Raw genomic sequence first — 20,540 nt, forward strand, 5'->3', positions numbered from 1 at the left:
GGAGCGCATCGAAAACTTAATCTAATCCATGTCATAACTCATTTTATCACATTCCCTAACCACTTGAGCTAACCCCATTGGCATAGGAGGTAAAGAACTCAAAGAAATTCAACATACTCCAATTTAAACGGTATACAAGGCATGCTAACTGAAAACCTAGTACTAAGACAACACAATGTAGATTCGGTGTGATTGTCACATTGCCAACTTTAGTCTAAGCCGCCTTCTTTCTCATGAACAGCCTCTCGAAGCTAACACTTCCCAAGAACATTAATAATGTACATCATATAACTCTTAGATCAAATTTGCAACCATAAAATAAACATTCAAAAAGGAATATAACATCTAACAAACAGAAACTACGAGTCTATTGTTTACTTATATTATAACACATGTACACCTATGTTAGTATCGTCCTCATCGTCCCTATATCACTTACAAACAAAAAAAAAAAGGATGATTATAGTCCCATCCCATTCTTATATGAAATTACCAAGAAACGTTTTATTTTCTTAAAATTAGAAGACAAAAAAAAAAAAAAAAAAATTGCTAAGAGCCGTTGAAGCTAGCCAGAAACCCTAGAGGCTAGCCTTGGAGCTGCCATATACCTCATCTACCAGCCCGACCATAGTCTTGCAGAGCCCAAAACTTTTTTTGTAGCTATATATTTTAGCCAACAAGCGCGTAGCCCAGCCCGACGAAACGCCTAGGCGTCCAATCCAAATTCCATATTTTGCCCAGCCGTCTTCAACTCCATTTCTCTAACGTCGCTTCTCTTCCTCCTCCTCATTGTTTCTCTTCAAACCCACCTCAACACCCCACCTCACCTCCATTTTTGTTCTTCAATCGGCTCCTCTCCTCCTCAGGTATTTCAAGCTCTTTCTATTTATGCTTTTCTTGCTTTACTTTCGACGTCACCATAGTAAGGGCTTGGAGTTTTCATCTTCACCATGTTTTTTGTAGTTTGAAGCAGTATCTGGATATCTTAGCTGAAAAATCAAGTCTTTAATTATATGGTGCATGTGATTAGTTTAGCCACTATTGATTGTAGCAGGTGGTGTGTTGGCAGATGTATTTGGAACCTCACTCACCTCACAGTCCCAGTTCAGCAGTTCCCAGCCAATCTTGGAGGCTTGTTTTGCTTATTTGCTCCCAATCCCCAAAGGGCCAACCAAAACCTATTTATTTTTCATCTAAAGCTTCATTTCATACAAGCTGCAGTAACCCAGATATTCACGGGCTCTCAGTGGTGGGCAGATGAAAGTAAGTGCATTTATTTATTTACTTTTTTCCTATTGAATATTTATCGCTCAAAAGGAAAAGAATTGCGGGGAAAATAGGGCAATTTTAATATCAGGGGAGATTGAGTTACAGAAAGTATGCTGGGTGGAACAACAAACGATTGCAAAATGAACTGGAAGCATTCAAATTTTATTAGATGTAACATTTGTTGAAACTACCCTACCCTTCTTTTCCTTATCATCGGAGGTGTAGTTTGCCTACCAAAGCTTTCCATCTCCTACTCCTATCCTTATTAACAAGGTCGTTTCTATTCGTAGGGACATTCAAAATTTTATATAGTCACTCAGTTTTGATTACAATGCTATATATACCTTCTCATTTTCATTCAATTTGTGTATTTATGGGACCAAAAAGTAATTTCACCCTCTCCTGTAAATTTCTTATGTAGTGCTTGGTTTGCAGGAAAAATCAAACTTTGATGGAAAAAGTATGGAGATTTAGGTTGTGTTTTCTACACAAAGGGCCAAACCAAATCATCAGAGCACTGCGCATGTTGCCAATCTGCCACTTTTCATCTCCAAAGGTATGCCCAACTAACAAAACCAAGAAAATTTTCCGGGAAAATCTTGACCCAGAAAGAAGTAAATGCACTCTCACTCATCAGAATGTGCATTCCACTTTATTGAACTGCCCTTCGGATTTGATTGCCTTGAGATTCTTTTTGTGGTGTGCTCAACAACCTAATTTTTTTCACAATAGGATTGTGTTTGACCACATGGTTGGTGTGATCAAGCGCGTGATGGAACGGTACAAAACAGTTAAATCGGTTGTTAGGGAATTAGCGAGTATAGGGTGTGTTATAAAATCTCAGACATTTTTGCTCTTGCTGAGGATTTATTGGCGTGGCAGAATGTATGAGATGGTCTTTGAGGCAATTGAGCAAATGGGTGCTTATGGTTTTACTCCAAACACGTTTGTGCGTAATGTAATCATTGATGTATCGTTCAAAATTGGGCGTGGTGATTTAGCTATTAAGTCTCTGAAAGAGACCCAAGTGCCAAATTTTGTGACTTTTAATATTATGCTGTGTAATTTATGCAAGTTCAATGATTTGTTCCATATTGGAGATGTATTGAGAATGATGTTGCGGTGGGGGTATCACCCAAAAGTTGAGACATTTGAGATGCTTTTGAACTGTTTTTGCAAAATGGGTAATATAGTGGAGGCGCATCAAGTTTTGGGTCTAATGATTACTTTGGGCGTCTCTATGTCTGTAAATGTTTGGAGTATGTTAATCCATGGGTTTTGTCGATTGCAGAGACTTGATGTTGCTGGTAAATTATTGGACAAGATGGTTGAGACTGGTTCTTCTCCTAATATTGTAACGTACACGACTTTAATCAGAGGATTTTTAAAGTCTCACATGGTTCACGATGCATTCAACGTTTTAAGTATTATGGAATCTAAAGGAGATGCCCCTGATCTGGTTCTTTGTAATGTGTTAATAGACTCCCTCACCAAGGTTGGGAGGTACAATGATGCTATTGATGTTTTTGTTGGCATGCGATCACGAAAATTGTCTCCCGATTCGTATACGTTCTGTTCATTGTTATCCGCCATATGTTCTTCCAGGAGGTTTTCTCTGTTCCCCAAGTTGGTTTGCGGACTTGAAATAGAAGCTGACTTATTAGTATGCAACTCACTTCTCAGTTATTTCTGTAAATCGGGGTTTCCGGCTCTGGCTGTGAAGTTTTATAAGGTTATGCTCGATAGAGGTTTTACAGCAGACAAGTATACTTTTGTTGGATTATTAAGTGGACTATGTAAAGCTAGAAGAGTTGACCAAGCAGTTGATGTGTACCATGGGATTGTCATGAATTACCCTGGTCAGGATGCTCATATTCATACTGTTCTTATAGATGGGCTTATAAAGGTTCGTAAATTTGATAGAGCCATTAGCATATTTAAGAAAGTAGTTGCAGAGAGGTATGCACTTGATGTTGTAGCTTATGCAGTTACCATTCGTGGACTTTTCATGGGTGGTAGAACTGAAGAGGCTTGTTCACTTTATCGCCAAATGAAGGAGGTTGGTTTGACTCCTAATGAATATACTTACAATGTAATGGTCTCTGGATTTGTTAAAGAAAGAGATCTTAATATGGTTAATTTAATGCTACAAGAGATGATTGAAGCGAAAGTACAACTGAGCTACAATACTGTCCTGAGATTATCAAAATTTCTTTGTAGATCATATCATTTGATTTCAGTTATTGACCTATGGATTGAGATGAGAAATTTGGGTTTGATATCTGGTGAGGTAATGCATGAATTATTTCCCGATGAAGTTGTTGAAGGTGTGAAAGGAGATGATGGTCACATTACATTTTCAGATGCTTATTCAGAAACTGATCTACATGTGGAGACATCTGGTTCTGAAGACTTCTGTGATGTGGCTGCTTCGATAGGTTGAGACTTATATGGTTAAGATATGCCTCTTGAATGTCTTTTCTTGGAAATTCACGATTTTGAATGCTATTTCGTCTAGAATTCTAAAGGTAATTTTTGTAACTTAAATTTTGTATCCTGTCCAATTGGTTATGTTTAAATTTCTTTTGGCCTTTAGGGTTTATTTTAAATGTAATCATTCAATTTGAATTCGTGAATTTCTTTTGGATTTCCTGGTCGTAGGTAGTATCATAAATTCAACTCAATTACATCAACCTAACTATCACCTTAACTATGCTAGTTGTGGTTACTTCAACCAAGAGCTTTTTTCTCATTCCTAAACTCTTGTGGCTTTCACTTGTTTCTTACAAATGTTACTACATAAAATTTCATAAATGGACATTCTAATTCACACACAAGTTTGTGTATCATTAAATAGTCAATTATTACTTATTAGGTGCACAAATTAGAATTGAACAAACATATTATTCTAACAAAATAAAAGGGGAACTTGTTTTATTAGTAATTAGGGGAAAAGGTACCATACCTTATAATTTTACGTATTTATGACTTTTACAGATGGTACAACTCACTGCTAGTTACCAATTATTGGAGTAAATAAAAAGGTGGTAATTCAAGATGCAGATTATATACTTCCTTCATCTGGATCCTCATGACTGAACATTAGAACGGTTTCTTCATTTTAATGGATCTCATCTAATCATGGCTTTTTCATGCTTCACTTGTTTCAGTTCATGCTTCATCTCACTATGATTCATTGTACTTACTCTGTTAGCTGGCTTTTATATTTGTTGGGGTTGCTTGGTCAGGGTGCCATCCATTTATACTTCTCCCGACATATGCCTCGTCAACCATCCTATAAATCTCAAAACTAGTTTGCCTAAATGAAATTGTGAATTTAGTAACCATACTTCTGCAAAGTTTCTGAAGGTGTGTTCTAAGTTTGTCAACTAGTGATTTCCCTATTTTGAGGGATGCTTTTTCCTTGGTGAATATTAATATATGTTGGTCATGTTCCTGGTAGTTATTGTGGACAGTGGATGCTCAATGAGCATGGGTTAAAAAGGGCTTACTGTTTAGGTTCTTTGGATAAATATTATGAAATGTTCATATGACATGTCTTGAACAAAAATAATAATACTAATAATAACTTTGCAATGTCGAAGTCCTGGATTTTAACCAAAATTTGCAAGAGTGCTAGAATTTCAAGGTAAAATCCATGGAAAGGCTGGATGCTTTCTGCAGTGGCTGAAATTTCTCAATTGATTCATCTGCTCTTTTCTTCTCATTTATACCCGTTGTCATTTGTCGTATTTTTCAGCTAGCACTTTATAGTTTGGTGGTGGAGCATCAAGTATATGATATGGCAGGCAAAGGCAAGAATTTTTTCAAAGCAAATGTCGAATGCTTGATTTGGAGAAAAGCTCCACATGAGGTGTTTGTTTTCCTGAAACTTATGATGTGATTCTCCTTAATTATATGTATTGTATAGTTTGATAAATATACGTTGGCTGAAAAAAAGAGGTCTCATCTCTCCATATCTTCACAGATAGTCCTCCCTACACTACGACCACGTATATGGGAAAACAACAAAGACAAGCCTTTGTAAAAACCACAGAATGGTGAGTGTTTTAATTTTATCTTGTCAATAATAGATTGTGCAGATGCATATGTACCGGAGTAATTGTCTCCCTGCTTTTTGCTAAACATGGGGAGTGAGAGTTGAGCTGTGCTTTGTCCTCTTTGTTGATTTTGTGCAATGAGGCCATGGTAGCTTGCATCTCTAGTGGAGCGTAAATCTAGTCTATATACTTTAGCAGGCTAATAAAATCAAGGGAAGGCTAATAAGTCGTTTCACCAAAAAGAAAAAGATAAGTCGTTGCTGACCATGCAGATGCAGATGAGGTTTATGTCAAACAAGTTCCATTCCAAGGGGATGTAGAAGTGAATCTAGAGTTGAGCATAGAAGGGAAAGTAATCCAAGTTCCACGTTCCAATTAATCTCGATCGGATGATATTGAGAGCCAAGCCTTGGAATCTCTGATGCTGTTCTGGGTGTATGGTGCTGGCATATATCGTTGTCTCTTGCCCCTACTAAGCAAGCCTCTTGGACACCATTTTTTGGGTCTGAAAAATCCACCTCTTATTTTGAAAACGAGTTTGTGTACCTTGGAACTCGGAGGCACTTAAGCCCTGTTTGGTTTATGGGAAAGGAGACTTGGGGATGGGAAATCAATTACTTTCTCATGTTTGGTAAGTCCAGGCATGAGAAATCGTTACCTGGCTCATGGGAAAGTATGGGGGAAAGTGAAGTCATCCTTCCAACTTGGGTTTTGTTTTCTCTCCTCATGGGAAAGTTTAGGGAAATGAACTAATATTAAATACACATTTTCCATGACTATTTTGTCCCCATTAACAATTTAGAATTACAATATATCATTAAAAACATTCTTTTTTTTATTTAATTTAATATGGGTATAATTGAAAATTTATACAAATTTTGTTTTCCATTCCTACTCAAAACAAATATGGGAAATGAAATAAAGTGTTATCTCACGGTTACTTTCCCAGCATTACCAAACGTGGGAAATGAATCTTTTATTTCCCATCTCTTGGGAAATGACATGGGAAATGATTTTCTCTCAAAGTCGTTCCGTGAACCAAACGAGGCCTTAGTAACGAGTTCAAACATTCAAACACATATATACAACAACTGAATGTACACAACCTTGTGTAACCTGATGACATGTTTACTTATTTGGAAAGGGAAAGGGGAGGGGGAAGATGATGGGTATTAGAAGTAGTAGTTGATTCAATTCCAATTCCTTCTCCCAATTATTGATGTATCTAACGAAACGGCTTCCTCATTTCAAGTAAGTAATACTAAGAACATGTAAAAGAGGAAAAAAGGTAAATTATATAAAAGACTTACCAAGTCAATAACTAATGATGATTACTTTTACTGTTATACGAAATTTGGCACAACAACTAATTCGACTATAAAAACTTAAAAAAAAGGAAATAAAAAAATCTTAGAATTAGGAGATGAGCTATACCTAAAAAAGAAAGAGTTACATGATAGAGCAGCCATTAGCATTTTCTTCACTGAAGTAAGTATAAGGATCCATTGCTTGCTCTTGCTGTGATGGCATTGGCATGTTGTTATTCATATCATTATCATTCCAGTTTGCTCTCCCTTCATCCATCCTCGTCGCCGGCATCATGTTCATGTATTGCCCTTGGTTTTGGTTATAATAATTGCCATACCCATACCCATACCCATACCCCATCATCCCTTGTGCTGCTGGACCCACTGGATAGCTACCCACGGGCCCCATATAACAACCACCCATCTGGCCCATATAACCCACCCGGCCCATAAGGCCCATCTGATCCATCTGACCCACATGGCTCATCTGGCCCACCTGACCCACATGGCTCATCTGGCCCATCTGACTCATCTTGGCCGTCCGACGCTTGCCTCCACCATTGCCTCTACCTTGTGTCCATCCAATTTTTTCTTTACCTTTTTTATCAATCTCTCCCATGCTAACCTTGGGCATCTCATCATCATGCAAATGAGGATCATCAACCTCATCATCATCATCATGCAAGCCAAGATCATCATCATCATCATCAGCATCAGATTCTTCCTCCTCCTCCTCCTCCTTTTCAGGCAATATGAACGTGACAGCTTTTTTGGGTTTGCCACCACCAGCTTCCATGTTCATGAGGTCTACGCTATGCGCGTTCTCAATCTTTTGAAGCGCCTTAATGAGTAGGTTTGAATCACTAGTAGTAGTATTGTCTGCCACTTCCACCACCAACTTGCCTTGGCCGAAGTCAAACTCTCTCATACGCACGCCATCAAAGTTCTTCAACACGCCCATTATTTCTGTCTCCAACGCGCCCGCTTTTTTCTTATCCTTCTTGCATCGATTACATGTACAAGTTAATAATACTCCGAAAGTAAGCTGCCTGCCCATTACTTCTTGTTCGTTGTGTATGAGAGAGAGAGAGAGAGAGAGAGAGAGAGAGAGAGAGAGAGAGAGAGAGAGATTGGTTGAGTTTGAGTGAATGATTTGGTGAATTGTAACAAATCACACCCCCAAACACCTCTTTATATAGTAAACATAACTAATAAACCCCATTTCAAAAAGGAAAACATATGTTTCCTTTTCGTCTTTTGGATAAAAAATAATGCTTGTTGAACAAGGAAAAACAACACCCTCAAAAGGAAACATCAAGTCCTCCTAATTCATCAGGGAAGAAACAACTTAAATAGGAAACATCAACTCCTAATTCATATCAGGAGAAGAAACAACTTACATATATGGTAATATCTTACGAACAAATATATATATTCATAAAATCTTAAGAACAACTTAAATTACAAATATATTATATATATATATATATATATATTAGCGTACCCGACAAAATTCAACTTTTTACCGTCAAGAATTTTACCATCTGCCAGCATGGCTTTTTGTTACTCAATTTACTTTTGATTTAATTTTTAAATTTTAAATTTTGCTATTTTTCTCATCCTTTTTTATTTTATTTTATTTTTTTCGAATTTGTATTTTCATTTATTTTTGCCGTGATTTATAAAGGCCGGTAAACTTAGAAAAATATATAAATAAGGTCAGTAAAAAGGGTAGCAAAATTCCTGGCCAATAAAACGGACAAAATTAAAAGTTGGGTCCCGGGTTTCAGACACAAGGAAGAACTCAAAAAATCAGTCTTCCGAGTCCAAACGAATCCAAATCATTCCGTTCGTGGCTTGATTATTGAATCAGAAAACTGGAAAGAATTAATCTTTGGTCAAATTTCTAAGCGACTGAGCACCAGTTTTCCTTTGTTTGGAGGTACGATCCTAGGGTTCGCTGCTTTTTTGCTTTCTCTATATTCATCTGAGAATTTGTGCCCATTTTTCTTAATCTACTATGTTTTCTCTGTTTTTTTCCAGTTGAGGAGATCACGATTTTCTTTTGGGTTATGTTATGTATTTCTTGAATTTGAAGGATTTTATTATTAAGTTGTCAGTTGCCAAGGAAGAAAAAGGTTCATGAATCAATTGATTTCTGTTGTCTTGTTGGATTAGGAGCCATTTGGCTGAAATTGGGATCTCATTATGGAACAAATTGGTTTATTTGTTTATTTATTCTTCTGGTTTCATGGGTTCTCAGATAAGGGTAAAATTGATTCTTTCTGCCACCCCAATTACCTGAAAGTAGGGTTTTTTCAAGTTCAATTGAGCTTTATTGTGTAGCATGAGTTGGGTTAATGTGGATTCAACAACAAATTATTATTACTTGTTGCTTCACCAATTTACCCACTTTGATTATTGGGGCAGTGCATAGTTGTCCTGTGAGTACCTGTGTTTTGAGAGCTCATTCTTTCCACTTATGAATGCTCTCTTCCATGTGCATATACTCTTTTTGTGCATTGTTTTCAATTTTGTGATCTAGAGCATAAATTTTTGCTTTCTTATCTTATAGACAAGGAAAATGTCATCATATGAGAATGTTGTTGGTGGGAAGCTGAAGCTTAAGGGAAAGGCTCTAGATGTGAAGGCTCCTGGAATGAAGAAGAAAAAGAAACATAAGAAACATCAAGATCAAACATCTCTCGTCACAGAAAATGAGCTCTCAGCTGGTAAGTCATCCTTTTGATATCAAGTTGAAGTCTTCTTTCTTTCTTTTTTCTTTTCTAGGTTTAATAAGCTGCCTTTTTACCTCTTTTTATTGTCATGCAAATTGAGAAAGGTTTGGTCAGATATGTGTGTAAAAACACAAACAGAAATGAAGAGAACTGTTCTCTAACTTCAGATTAATTTTTAGTTTACTATATATTTTATCAATTCTGTGTGTGATCAATGGTTCTGGGATCACTAGTACCCTCCAGTACTACTGTAATACTTAATGCCATTACTACTGAAATACTTAATGATCAGTCAATGATGCTAATTTCTTTGATTTGGTCATAGTATCATTCTATGCAACGCAGTTTTTCTTACTAAGCAAGAGCCAACCTAGTAACAAAATTCAATACTGTTTTTGAATTGAAATATTATGATGATGTTTATCTGGGTTCCTTTTCATCATCCCATTTTAGTTTCCAAAATTATTCCTTTTGTTTGAATTTAATCATTCAATGGGTGTAGGTGGAACTACAGAACTATCAACGAACCCTGATGAGGAAGAAATAAATGATGCCAACAAATCAGGTGAGGAGGGGAAGGCTCCTCATTATGATGATCATCTCACACCTGCAGAGAGACGATATATAGAGCAGAGAGAGAGAATTGACACTCATAGGATGGCCAAGACAGCGAATAAATCCCACCGTGACAGAATTCAAGACTTCAACCAGTATCTGGCAAACATGAGTGAGCACTATGACATTCCTAAAGTTGGCCCTGGCTAAACCTGGGAAGTCGTTGAATATGAAAGCCAAAGGATCAACCGTCTCATTTGTCATTTTGAAGCTAGTGCTATATGTATGGTCTAGTTCATGTGGACGTTGAATTTATGATTTGTATTCTATATGGCGGTTTCTGATCAGATCTGTGTAGATTGCTAATGACATTTTATTTGCACCTTGCTTTTGTGGTATCATTAACGTTTTTAGCCCTTATGAAGTTTGCATGTCCTTCTAAGCCTTCATATTCTACGGCCATCTCAATTTCATTGCTTGGCTGAAAGCAGTAACTTGCTTCCTAGTAGTAGTCTCTTCGTGTCTGGAGGATGATTGCACGGCCTTAATAATCTCTCTCTTTTGTTTTTGCCAGTTCAATGCGTTTTAATCTTGCTAGCCTGCTCGAGATCTAGCAGGTAGCATGGATATTTCTTGTCTGGTTTAGGTGTACAAATTAAGTGGAATTGACCACTATAAAAGTCGAGGCTCCGTAAGCGTATATAGCTCATGGCCCTTCAAAAAGGTCATGGATTGAGACTCTGTAAGGCAAGCATGCCAGGGGTAAACATCGGGAATGTGTTGACTAATAGAAGGTACCTTACCAATTTACCGAGCTCTAGGTTTGGAGCTAGAACTACTAATTACTTCTTCCACAGCCCAGCTATACAATGATTCAAACCAAACTAACCACCTGACCCAAATTATTTTCCAAATGGTGCTACTCGGAGAAAAAGGATGGGAAACATAAGCGAATTTTTGGTGAGACCTGTAACACCATCATGTGGTTTTTCAATCCGCTCATGATTTAACATGTTTAGGTTGATCATACCATGTGACCATATTTCAGTATTGCACATTAATGTATCAGAAAACGGAAGGGGATTTTTGGATCGTCTTAACAAGGGCATGTTTGTTATTCCTTTTCCTTTTACTCTCTGTGTGCCTTCATTTCCAGACTAAAATAGACATGCAGAAGAGAGAAATGGGGACCGCCGAAAGAACCAATAAATGATAAATGGAAATCACACAACTTACCTTATTGCTTAAATACATTAATAAGGAATGGGATCTAGTCTCTTATTGTGGGAACAAAAACCCCAAGGGAACGACAGGAATACAATAATTAAAACTATAACTACACATTCCAACTAGAACAACTGCTAAATGATCAAAGCAAAAGTGGTGGCACAACAAAACCTAAAACTGTCGTTCTTCATGCACAACAAAAAGAATCCACGGTAACTCAAACTGCATCACCACGCAATTTATAACGGCCACTCGAATAATCTAAAACTCTTTGTTTTGAGCTGTTCAATCATCGGGTTTCATCCTCAAGAGCGCGGAAACCACTTGTCAGGTCCTCGTGTAGCTTCTTAAATTTTCCCACAATTACTTCTTCCCCTTCTGCCGGATCCTCAAATTTTTGCGACCTGCACACCACCATAAAGGGGTTAAAGACTTGCTTCCTATAAATTATTGAAATGTTCCCTCCTGTTCAGCATTATAATGTTACTTACACAAGGCGGTAAAAGAGATCTCCCAAACGGTGCTTGATTAGGCTGTAACTTATCTTTTGACCATCCATACCAGCTGCTTTCTCTACTGCCTGCATATTAAGAACCACATCATATCAATAAAGGACCCACAACCACTGCTCATTCAATTTGCTTTGCTATTTTCAGTTGAACTCAGAAGTTCTCTATGTATGATAAATAAACTACTTAATTTTTATCCATTGCACCCTTCTAGGAGTTAGTTCCGGGTAAAAAAATATGTATAGCAATGATAATATTAATATCCATCATTACCCTTACTATATGAACAGGAAAGAAAAAACTCAATCAACCTAGACGCGATTCTTCAGACATACCGAACATAAGCTAATGCAGAAATAGTAGGTCATAAAAAGAAAGGAAAGAAAAGGATAAACAGTTCACCTGATTGGCCAGATTAAAGTAATGAATGATATTCCGCATCATCCAAACAGACTTGTAGAACGGGCAGAATTTGTCATATCTGTCCAGCCATGCAAATCATGTAAAAGATCAATAAGCTTACCAGGCCCAACCAAAAATAACAAAGAAAAGATGATATGGATAATTAGAACAGGTATAGTTCAACAGGACTACAGAGCTGGAACTCACGGAGTAAATGCATTCTGTGCGAGATAATCCTCCCTCAAAAGCTTTGCAGTTTCTAAGGTGATCTTATCTCCTTCAGCCAAAGCATCCTTTCCTACAAGCTGCAGTAACCAAGACATCAATTTCGGGCAGCCTAAAACATCACCCCACTCTTTAATGTTTACAGTAATTTGTAGTTGAGTGTTAGAGAAGTAACATGCAAATATATAGGATGGTTTCTGTCCTTAGGATTGAAGAACCCCCTAATTCATAGTACAAGCAAAAAAGACTTACTTGGACAATTTCATTCAGATCATCTTCTCGTTGCAAAACCTCACGTGCCTTTGTCCTGATGTTGATAAAATCAGGATCAAATTGATCATAGAAAGACTCCAATGCCTATAAACAACACACAGAGAAACAAGTCAAACAATCAACAAAAAGGAATGAACGATCAAAAATGGTTTCAATCAGTGACACCAAAAAAGGGGCCGCCTTTCATAAATGATAAGGGATAACAGTTAATGAACATACTGTTGAGTACTTAGAGTAGGAAATAAGCCAGTTCACAGAAGGAAAATGCTTCCTCTGGGCAAGTTTTTTGTCCAGACCCCAGAAAACCTGCAAAAAGGGCAAAAAATCATTAATGAGAGTAAAAGATTAAGGTAAGATAATCAAGGTCGTCTTTTCCCAGGAGAAATAGACCCCTACTGGTGGAACGAATCAAATGTCTTATTCTTGCTGCTCTCAAGCTCATAAATCTGGTGCATTCATGACTTAACAAGGCAGACACTTGCAAGGCATCAACAAGAAGCTTCCTATTAGCTATAATTTCATGCATAAAAATGGCATTGCAAATTATACCTGTACAATGCTAAGGGTTGCAGATGTCACTGGATCTGAGAAATCTCCTCCTGGGGGAGAAACAGCACCAACAATAGTCACACTACCAGTACGCTCTGGTCCACCAAGACATTTCACTTTACCCGCACGTTCATAAAATGATGCTAAACGAGCTGCCAAATAAGCAGGATATCCACTATCTGCTGGCATTTCTGCCTGTAAAAGCAAGACAAATGCCATTAAAGGATGAAAATAATATTTCATTTATAGAAGGAAAATATGAAAGCTTCCTAAGGGGTGTGTGAACGAAAATAAGCCATATGACATAATTTTTGTGTCTGCTTGTGGGTGGGTGGGTGGGTATGTGTGTGTGTGTGATAGAGAGAGAGAGAGAGTATAAATCAATTAAATAGCATCTTTCTGAATAACCAAAAAAAAAAAAAAGGATGAGAATTACCAGCCGCCCAGAAATCTCACGCAATGCTTCAGCCCATCGAGAAGTTGAATCTGCCATCATGCTGACATTGTAACCCATATCTCTGAAGTATTCAGCAATAGTGATTCCTGAAAATTTCAAGGACACAAGTTGAAGAATATGAAACCAATTCCTAAAATAATAATTAGACTCAAACTCACCAGAAGACCAGTAACTTCAGCAAATCTAAGTAATTTTTCACAGAAAAAAATCTATAGAAAAGTTCAATTCCTATCTGAGCCACAGTCAATCTCTATGCTTGTTGCTGGCCTATGTAATGGACCACTGAAGGTGATGAAGTAGAATGAAATCAAGCACTTTTATAAGAATAAAATATCATCCTCTCACACTCTAAAGTTCTTTATTAGATTAGTGAAAGCTTAGTGAGACAGCAATTAAGGTTTACCAGTATAAATTGAAGCTTCACGAGCAGCCACAGGCATGTTAGAAGTGTTGGCCACAAGTGTTGTGCGCTTCATCACAGATTCTTCACGGCCATCAGGCAAAGTCATGGTCAATTGAGGAAAATCCATAAGCACCTGCAACATTGATTACTTTGACTTGATCAAATCCAAGACAGTCGAAATAGGTAAATAATGATCTGATTTTAGCACAACATACCTCGGCCATTTCATTTCCACGTTCTCCACAGCCAACATAAACTACAGTGTCTGAGTTAGAGTACTGCACACAAGCAAAACATCTACTGTGAAGTCCAGTGTATAAATAACAATAGGAAATCTCTCATAATTAATCAATATGTGTACCTTTGAAAGAGCTTGACTAATAACCGTTTTTCCACAACCAAAAGCCCCAGGAATGGCACACGTCCCACCAAGAACAGAGGGGAAAAGGGCATCAAGAACACGCTGATATAAAACAAAGTTGTCAGGAACCACTAATCCCAAAACATAAAAAGAGTCGATAGAAGAAACATTTAATGTACCTGTCCAGTGAGTAGAGGGGTATCAGCAGCAACCTTTGATGCAACAGGCCTTGGTGTACGTACAGGCCATGTCTGCAAATATGCATACCAAATAAAATATAGTTTACAATGACGAACCATAGTGTATGAACAATCTCAAGGCACAACCCACTGAGCAAACTATACAAACCTGAAGCATAGTAAATTTCTTTTTGACACCTTGAAACTCAAGCTCTAACACAGTATCCTGCAAATGCATATAGGAGGAGTCAATGCATTGGTGAAAAAGCTGCCGAACATGTATCTCATGAGTTTAAAAAGGATACATTATGTCCAAGAGGAGTACGCATCATGGACAAATTTCAAATTATAATTCTCCTTGTATACAATTTCATGGAAATATGAGTTCCAATGTCTTCTAGCTTTCAGACCATGATTTCAAAAATCCACCAGGTACATATATAAAGTTATTATATACTCTCTCTCTCTAATCTAGTCAAAGACATGCTGTATACAGAACCCTGTATAATTTGAATACATGCAAATGTATAAACATACTCCAAACATACTACAATGTCAGTTGACAATGATGGTCACAGAATGGGATACCAAAATAGTAATTCAAAAGTCAGTCAAACCTTCAATGAATATTGACCAGGTGGTGCGACGTAAGTAATTTTGCCCATTGCATCAGGAGGAAGCGCAACATGGTGCTCCATCAGACTATTTTCAAAGACAGTCTGCAATGCCAAAAATGCCATCCTAGATTTAGATTCAACTCGAAAGAAAATGATCATACTCAAGTAGTACAATATCCTTCATAAAGTCCTTCACAAATCCAATAGTTCAATGCTACAAAACTTACAGCATACAAGTCTCCACCAGTGAGAGTATCACCTTCACCTGCCATCAGTGGTGGAAATGAATTTCAAAATCGAACTCACCATATTAACAATGAATTTAATAATCACCGCTAAACAGATACACAAATTTGAATTAGGTTACCTATTTTTTTGGGCTGAAACTCCCAAAGTATATCTTTGTCAAGAGCTGGAACAGATACACCACGTGGGATATAGACATCACCAGATATCTTTGCAATAGTTTTCAAAGGCCTCTGCCATGATAAAAAAAGATAATAAAATAAGAAGCAGGTAAGCATAAAAAATTGCACCAATTAATAAAGTTTTCTCAAAATTCTCAAGGTTCGTTATTTGGCTAAAGAGAATGCAAAGTAATAAATAGAATAAATTAGTCTGCAAAACCAAAAAAAAAATAGCTTCAAAGTAATGTTCAAACAAACCTGGATTCCGTCAAAAATATTTCCCAATATTCCAGGTCCCAACTCCACTGATAAAGGCTGAAACATCAAAATCAATTATTAGCTGATTCAGCTAAAGCAACATAAAACAAAGAGGGTCAAATAAGATGACAGACTCACCTTCCGAGTACGTAGAACAGGATCGTTCACCATCAACCCAGCTGTTTCCTCATAAACTGAAATGGTCATGGAAAATAACTTATGGTTATACCAAGCCAATAAATATTAGCAAATGATTTCTTTTATTGAAATGAGGGAAGCCAAACACGAACAGATATGAATGCAAACAAGAAAGCATGAACATGAAGAAACAAGTAACCTTGGATTGTGGCAGAATCTCCTTCTAACCGAATAATTTCACCAATCAAATTATCATGTCCAACACGAACCAGCTCGTACATAGCAGCTCCAGCCATGCCATCTGCGACAACGACTGGTCCTGAGACCTGTCAATTATATTTGCTAAATCCAATTAGCCAGAAGCAATTCACGCAAAAACAAACTTCTCAACTCTCAGCTACAACAGTAATAATAAAACAATAATTATGGCAGTAAACAAATAAACATAACAAAGATACATAATTAACCAGGTCATAGACACATGATAACACTATAACTCATGATCAACAAACCCAAAAAGGAGAAGATCGATATGACTCGTGATTAAAGCAGCAGAAAAGTACTCAACTTTTGCTGCTCCAACACACAAATAGCAGTAAATGAATCAGGTGAAGTCTTTTCATAGCATTTCATATTAGATTTCAGTATCTTTCTACTCCGATTAATCAATCACCCAATTTTTTGATAACTGCAAATCGTATCTGCTAAACTCATCAAGCAATCAAACATACTGATCACAACGAACATACAAATGCCACTACTTGGATCAATTAAACACAACTAAGCCATTTCATTCAACCATAAAATCGCAAAAATTACAAAATACAGACCAACAGAGCACTGATCCAACCACTTAAAAAATCAATTAGAACACAAACAAAACAGATCGAATTGAATATCGAATTCAAGGAAACTGAAGAAGATGAATCGGATCCGTTCGAATCGAGTAGGGAAGCGGAACGAACCTTGCGGACGTAGCCATACTCGCTCTCCTTCTCGGAGTCCTCAAATGTGGTCAATCGGGAACCGTACACCGCCGGCATTTTGGGCACGGATCGGACCGAAAATTCGAGATCTGAGGTACAAAGCTCGACCAAAACCCTTTAGGGGTCCAACCCAATTACGGAGAAGATGGATAGGGAGAGAGAGAGAGAGAGAGAGAGAGAGAGAGAGAAATTTACAGACCGAAGAACAGAGAGAGAGATAAAGAGAGAGAAGCTGTTTTGGAGGACCCCGGACTGTAGATATGGGATGGTATAATCGGTATCAGAGGGAGAATAGAGGGCCTGATCTGCTGCGGCCGACTGTATTATCTATAACTACACGCGTTCCGGTTGCGACCTGCCACGTAGCTGGGGTCCCACAGCTTGGCCCATTTAACTGCTGACGTGGTGAGATATAATTGGTGATACGTATTAAAATGTGAGGAACCAGAAGCCAACGGAATTTTGCCACGTGCCTGATGTAGGATGTTTCCTGGAAAGTGGTTTTTTTATTTTGTTTTTTGTTTTTTGGATCTGTTCTGTCACTGGACTCTATATATATTTTCCTGACCAGTTATCAACATCCAAGTCACAAGTGTGTTCAACAATCTCTCTCCTCTACCCTTTCCAACATATAGCTGAGTCACAAGGGTTCTTTTGTAATCTACATATTTAAATATCTGGATATTTTAAATGCGGATAAAAACAAATAAGGCTGTCAGGTTGTGACACATGCTAGGTGTGGTTTCTTGTTTGTCCTCATCATCTTTATTGTCATTTATTTTTCTATTACATATATAGAGCTAAAAAGTCAATAAAATAAAGTCTTTTTTCAGAGTGAGAGAGGATAATATATTAATATTGTTACTTGGTCCATTGGTTGAAAAAATTACACATATGGGTGACTCTCATATTTAATGCATTTCCAATGTATTCATTTTTTTTCATAACATGTAATTAAATTCCAGCCTCTTGTCGCATGTCACACATATGGGTGACCATCACATTTTATGTATTTCCAATGTATTCTGTTTTTTTCTAACATGTAATTGAATTATAGTCTCTCAGCACATGTTCACTCGTGGCCTTTGCCTTTTCTTTTTTTTTTTGTTTTTTTTTTTTTTGGTATCTTTTAATTAGTTAATTGTAGGCCCCAATTAAGGTGTTTCTATCCGAGGTTGCATGTTTCTAAGTGGCAATTACTCGAAGATTTGAGATTCTTTGAATGTGGTAAAGTGGAGATTTTTGCTTCCGAATATTCAAGATTTCAAGAAAGACTTGATTCGGGCATTGTCTGTATACCAACAACCTTTCTTATTAGTTGACGAGTTACATAATTCCCTTGCAATATGTATTCATGTAGCTAAATTCCTCTTCTTATATTTTCTTAGTAATTTTATTATTATTATTATTAAGTATTAGAGATTTTTCTTTTATTAAAATAATTTGTTGCCTACACCTTATCAGAACATTTAAAGCATATCTATCCAATAAAAACAACAGTCGCATGTCGAGAAATGTGGAATATTGGAGGAAATTGTTGATATTGACAAGGAATGTGTAGAAATGACACCTGAATTGTGTTCTCTAAAGTAACACTTGCAAAATTTGAACATCTGCCCTAACTGGGGGGTTGCATGTTTTCAAGTGGTCATTAATCAGAGAGTTGAGATTTTTTGAATGTGGTAAAGTGAAGATTTTTGCTTCCAAATATCAAAGATTCCATGAAAGACTTGATTCGGGCATTGTCTGTACACCAATCAAACAACATTTCCAATTAGTTGACGATATACATAATTCTCTTGCAATATTTGCTCATGTAGCTAAATTCCTCTTCTTATATTCAGGAACACTTTGATCACTTGCCATTAGATCTCATCCACATCCAATTATAAATAATTATTCAAGACTTAAATAATTTAAAAAACACTTCCCAAAATTTCAATTATACCAACAACAAAAAAACAACTTCATCCGTAATATCCTTTTGGAACCTAACCATTTTAGGGGTAGGAGGTTATGAGGGACTAAAATACTTGACAACTTATTTGGTGGCTAAATGCTTACATCAACTCAAAAGGTCAGAAGTTGGGGACTGTAAAAACTTGATAGACATGGTGGCAAGCAACGGAGATGAAGAAGATTCAGGAAATTATTACGAGATTGCTTTCAATTCCTTGCAGCATTTGAAATTTTCTGATCTGCCAATTCTGCGAGGCTTTTGCTCATCAGAAATTTGCACTATCAGGGTCCAATCATTAAACTCCTTAATTGTCGAGAAATGCCTAATCGAGTTGAAGATTTCCCCTGATAAGTCACTGATCCAAAGTAGTTCAAAACCAAAAAGACAACAAATAACAGAAGAAGTGGAAGAAAAAGAAGAAGAAGATAATGGTTCTAATATGTATGCTATGAGTTTGGGTTTGTTCAAAAATGGATAATAGCATTCTTATTCAAAGTTTATACTAAATTCATCTTAATCATTGATCGCATCGACTTTTACTTTAAATCTAAGTATGTATCTAGTTTAAGTTATAATAAAGATCAACCTATTCATGGAACATTGTTTCATGACCACACTGCATAAATCCATCATCCCTTATGGAATGGAACATCCATATTTGAGACAATTTGCTAGTTTTTGGCTTTTGAGAAGAATAATTTCTTCATGTTTTCTAACTCTTTTCTCTTTGGCGGATTCCTAAGAGTTACAAGTTATCTATCATTGAGTGTTCCCTTGTGTTTTCTCTCTTAATCTACATTTGGATTCCTTAGAGTGATGCGTCATCTTAATCATTCATTGCATCGAATTTTACATTAACTTTGACTACGTATAAAGAAAGCAATTTTTCATGCAATAATGGAAGTTGAACGTCAAGTGGGTTATTTATCTAATTCACTACAAAAGCAACCTTGAAAATCTAAGGAGCCAATTGAAGAATGTAGAAGCTGCAAAAGACACTATTTAACGCATTGTTGATGAAGTTGAAAGAAAAGGTTTCCTATCATCAGCGTCATAGGAAATCAGCAAAGTTGATAATAAAAAATCCAACTACATGAACAAGTAGAGTTTCCCACTGCTTCTAACAATCGATTGGATGGAGAGGAGGTTAAGCCATTGTTCTTGTTGTGTGGAATTATTATGAGGGGAGCTGTATAATTTTTCTTAGGGACTTGTTGTAATATGTACGCTATGGTTTTGGGTTTGTTCAAAAATGGTTCATAGCATCCTTATTCAAAGGTCATAGTAGATTCATCTTAATCATTGATCGCATACACTTTTACATTAAATCTAAGTATGTATCTAGGTTAAGTTATAATGAGGATTAACCTATTCATGGAGCGTTGTTTCATGACCACACTACATAAATCCATCATCCCTTATAGAATGGAACAACCATATTTGAGAGAATTTGATAGTTTTTTGCTTTTTAGAAGAATGATTGGTGGAAGGATGGCTGCCATGTCAAAGCTAATAAGGTCACAGATACCTGCAAAAAAAAAAGGAGAGAGAGGAATAAGGAAATAGTCGTAATAACATGTAGGTTCCAGCACCTTCACGACCATTGGGCATACATACATCTACAGGATTTCATGCCAAGAATACGCTAACAGCAGAACT

At 36.9% G+C, this 20,540-nt stretch overlaps 3 protein-coding genes across 10 annotated transcripts; 2 read left to right on the forward strand and 1 right to left on the reverse strand.

Moving 5' to 3' along the window:
* The first annotated feature begins 591 nt into the window (after positions 1-591).
* On the forward strand, positions 592-6,156 carry LOC117621068 (putative pentatricopeptide repeat-containing protein At1g16830). 7 transcript variants are annotated; one of them, XM_034351340.1, is made up of 6 exons: positions 592-866; positions 1,055-1,263; positions 1,705-3,797; positions 5,030-5,143; positions 5,258-5,330; positions 5,526-6,156. In XM_034351340.1, exon 3 carries the CDS (start codon positions 1,721-1,723, stop codon positions 3,710-3,712), a length of 1,992 nt encoding a protein of 663 aa, XP_034207231.1. In that variant the 5' UTR covers positions 592-866; positions 1,055-1,263; positions 1,705-1,720; the 3' UTR covers positions 3,713-3,797; positions 5,030-5,143; positions 5,258-5,330; positions 5,526-6,156. The 7 variants fall into 7 exon arrangements, with proteins under 7 accessions (XP_034207231.1, XP_034207229.1, XP_034207232.1 ...); XM_034351338.1 differs by having other exon boundaries at positions 5,529-6,156; XM_034351341.1 differs by having other exon boundaries at positions 5,603-6,156.
* Positions 6,157-8,366: 2,210 nt separating this feature from the next.
* On the forward strand, positions 8,367-10,375 carry LOC117621070 (protein FAM32A-like). Of its 2 annotated transcripts, none has more exons than XM_034351345.1 (3): positions 8,367-8,579; positions 9,213-9,369; positions 9,890-10,375. In XM_034351345.1, exons 2-3 carry the CDS (start codon positions 9,222-9,224, stop codon positions 10,138-10,140), a joined length of 399 nt encoding a protein of 132 aa, XP_034207236.1. In that variant the 5' UTR covers positions 8,367-8,579; positions 9,213-9,221; the 3' UTR covers positions 10,141-10,375. The 2 variants fall into 2 exon arrangements, with proteins under 2 accessions (XP_034207236.1, XP_034207235.1); XM_034351344.1 differs by having other exon boundaries at positions 8,368-8,579; positions 9,878-10,375.
* Positions 10,376-11,136: 761 nt separating this feature from the next.
* On the reverse strand, positions 11,137-17,214 carry LOC117620709 (V-type proton ATPase catalytic subunit A). Its single transcript, XM_034350873.1, has 20 exons — positions 16,901-17,214; positions 16,135-16,261; positions 15,936-15,991; positions 15,798-15,854; positions 15,500-15,611; positions 15,360-15,397; positions 15,133-15,234; positions 14,685-14,741; positions 14,516-14,587; positions 14,337-14,438; positions 14,191-14,253; positions 13,976-14,108; positions 13,552-13,658; positions 13,116-13,310; positions 12,786-12,872; positions 12,546-12,650; positions 12,276-12,373; positions 12,069-12,147; positions 11,649-11,737; positions 11,137-11,561 (listed from the first exon to the last, which is right to left on the reverse strand). The coding sequence occupies exons 1-20, from the start codon at positions 16,976-16,978 to the stop codon at positions 11,447-11,449; spliced, it is 1,872 nt and encodes a 623-aa protein (XP_034206764.1). The 5' UTR covers positions 16,979-17,214; the 3' UTR covers positions 11,137-11,446.
* Positions 17,215-20,540: the final 3,326 nt, after the last annotated feature.

The sequence above is a fragment of the Prunus dulcis genome, chromosome 3 (assembly GCF_902201215.1).
Source record: "Prunus dulcis chromosome 3, ALMONDv2, whole genome shotgun sequence".
NCBI classification, from domain to species: domain Eukaryota; kingdom Viridiplantae; phylum Streptophyta; class Magnoliopsida; order Rosales; family Rosaceae; genus Prunus; species Prunus dulcis.

Bases quoted from the DNA above. Each gene is read 5' to 3' on its own strand.
- LOC117621070 (XM_034351344.1), top strand. From the start codon at position 9,222: ATGTCATCATATGAGAATGTTGTTGGTGGGAAGCTGAAGCTTAAGGGA. The intron at 9,370-9,877 runs GTAAGTCATCCT...CAATGGGTGTAG, and splicing joins AGAAAATGAGCTCTCAGCTG to GTGGAACTACAGAACTATCA.
- LOC117620709 (XM_034350873.1), bottom strand. From the start codon at position 16,978: ATGCCGGCGGTGTACGGTTCCCGATTGACCACATTTGAGGACTCCGAG. The intron at 14,254-14,336 runs GTACACATATTG...GCTTGTGTGCAG, and splicing joins TTAGTCAAGCTCTTTCAAAG to TACTCTAACTCAGACACTGT. The intron at 11,562-11,648 runs GTAAGTAACATT...GGTGGTGTGCAG, and splicing joins GATCTCTTTTACCGCCTTGT to GTCGCAAAAATTTGAGGATC.
- LOC117621068 (XM_034351337.1), top strand. From the start codon at position 1,721: ATGGAAAAAGTATGGAGATTTAGGTTGTGTTTTCTACACAAAGGGCCA.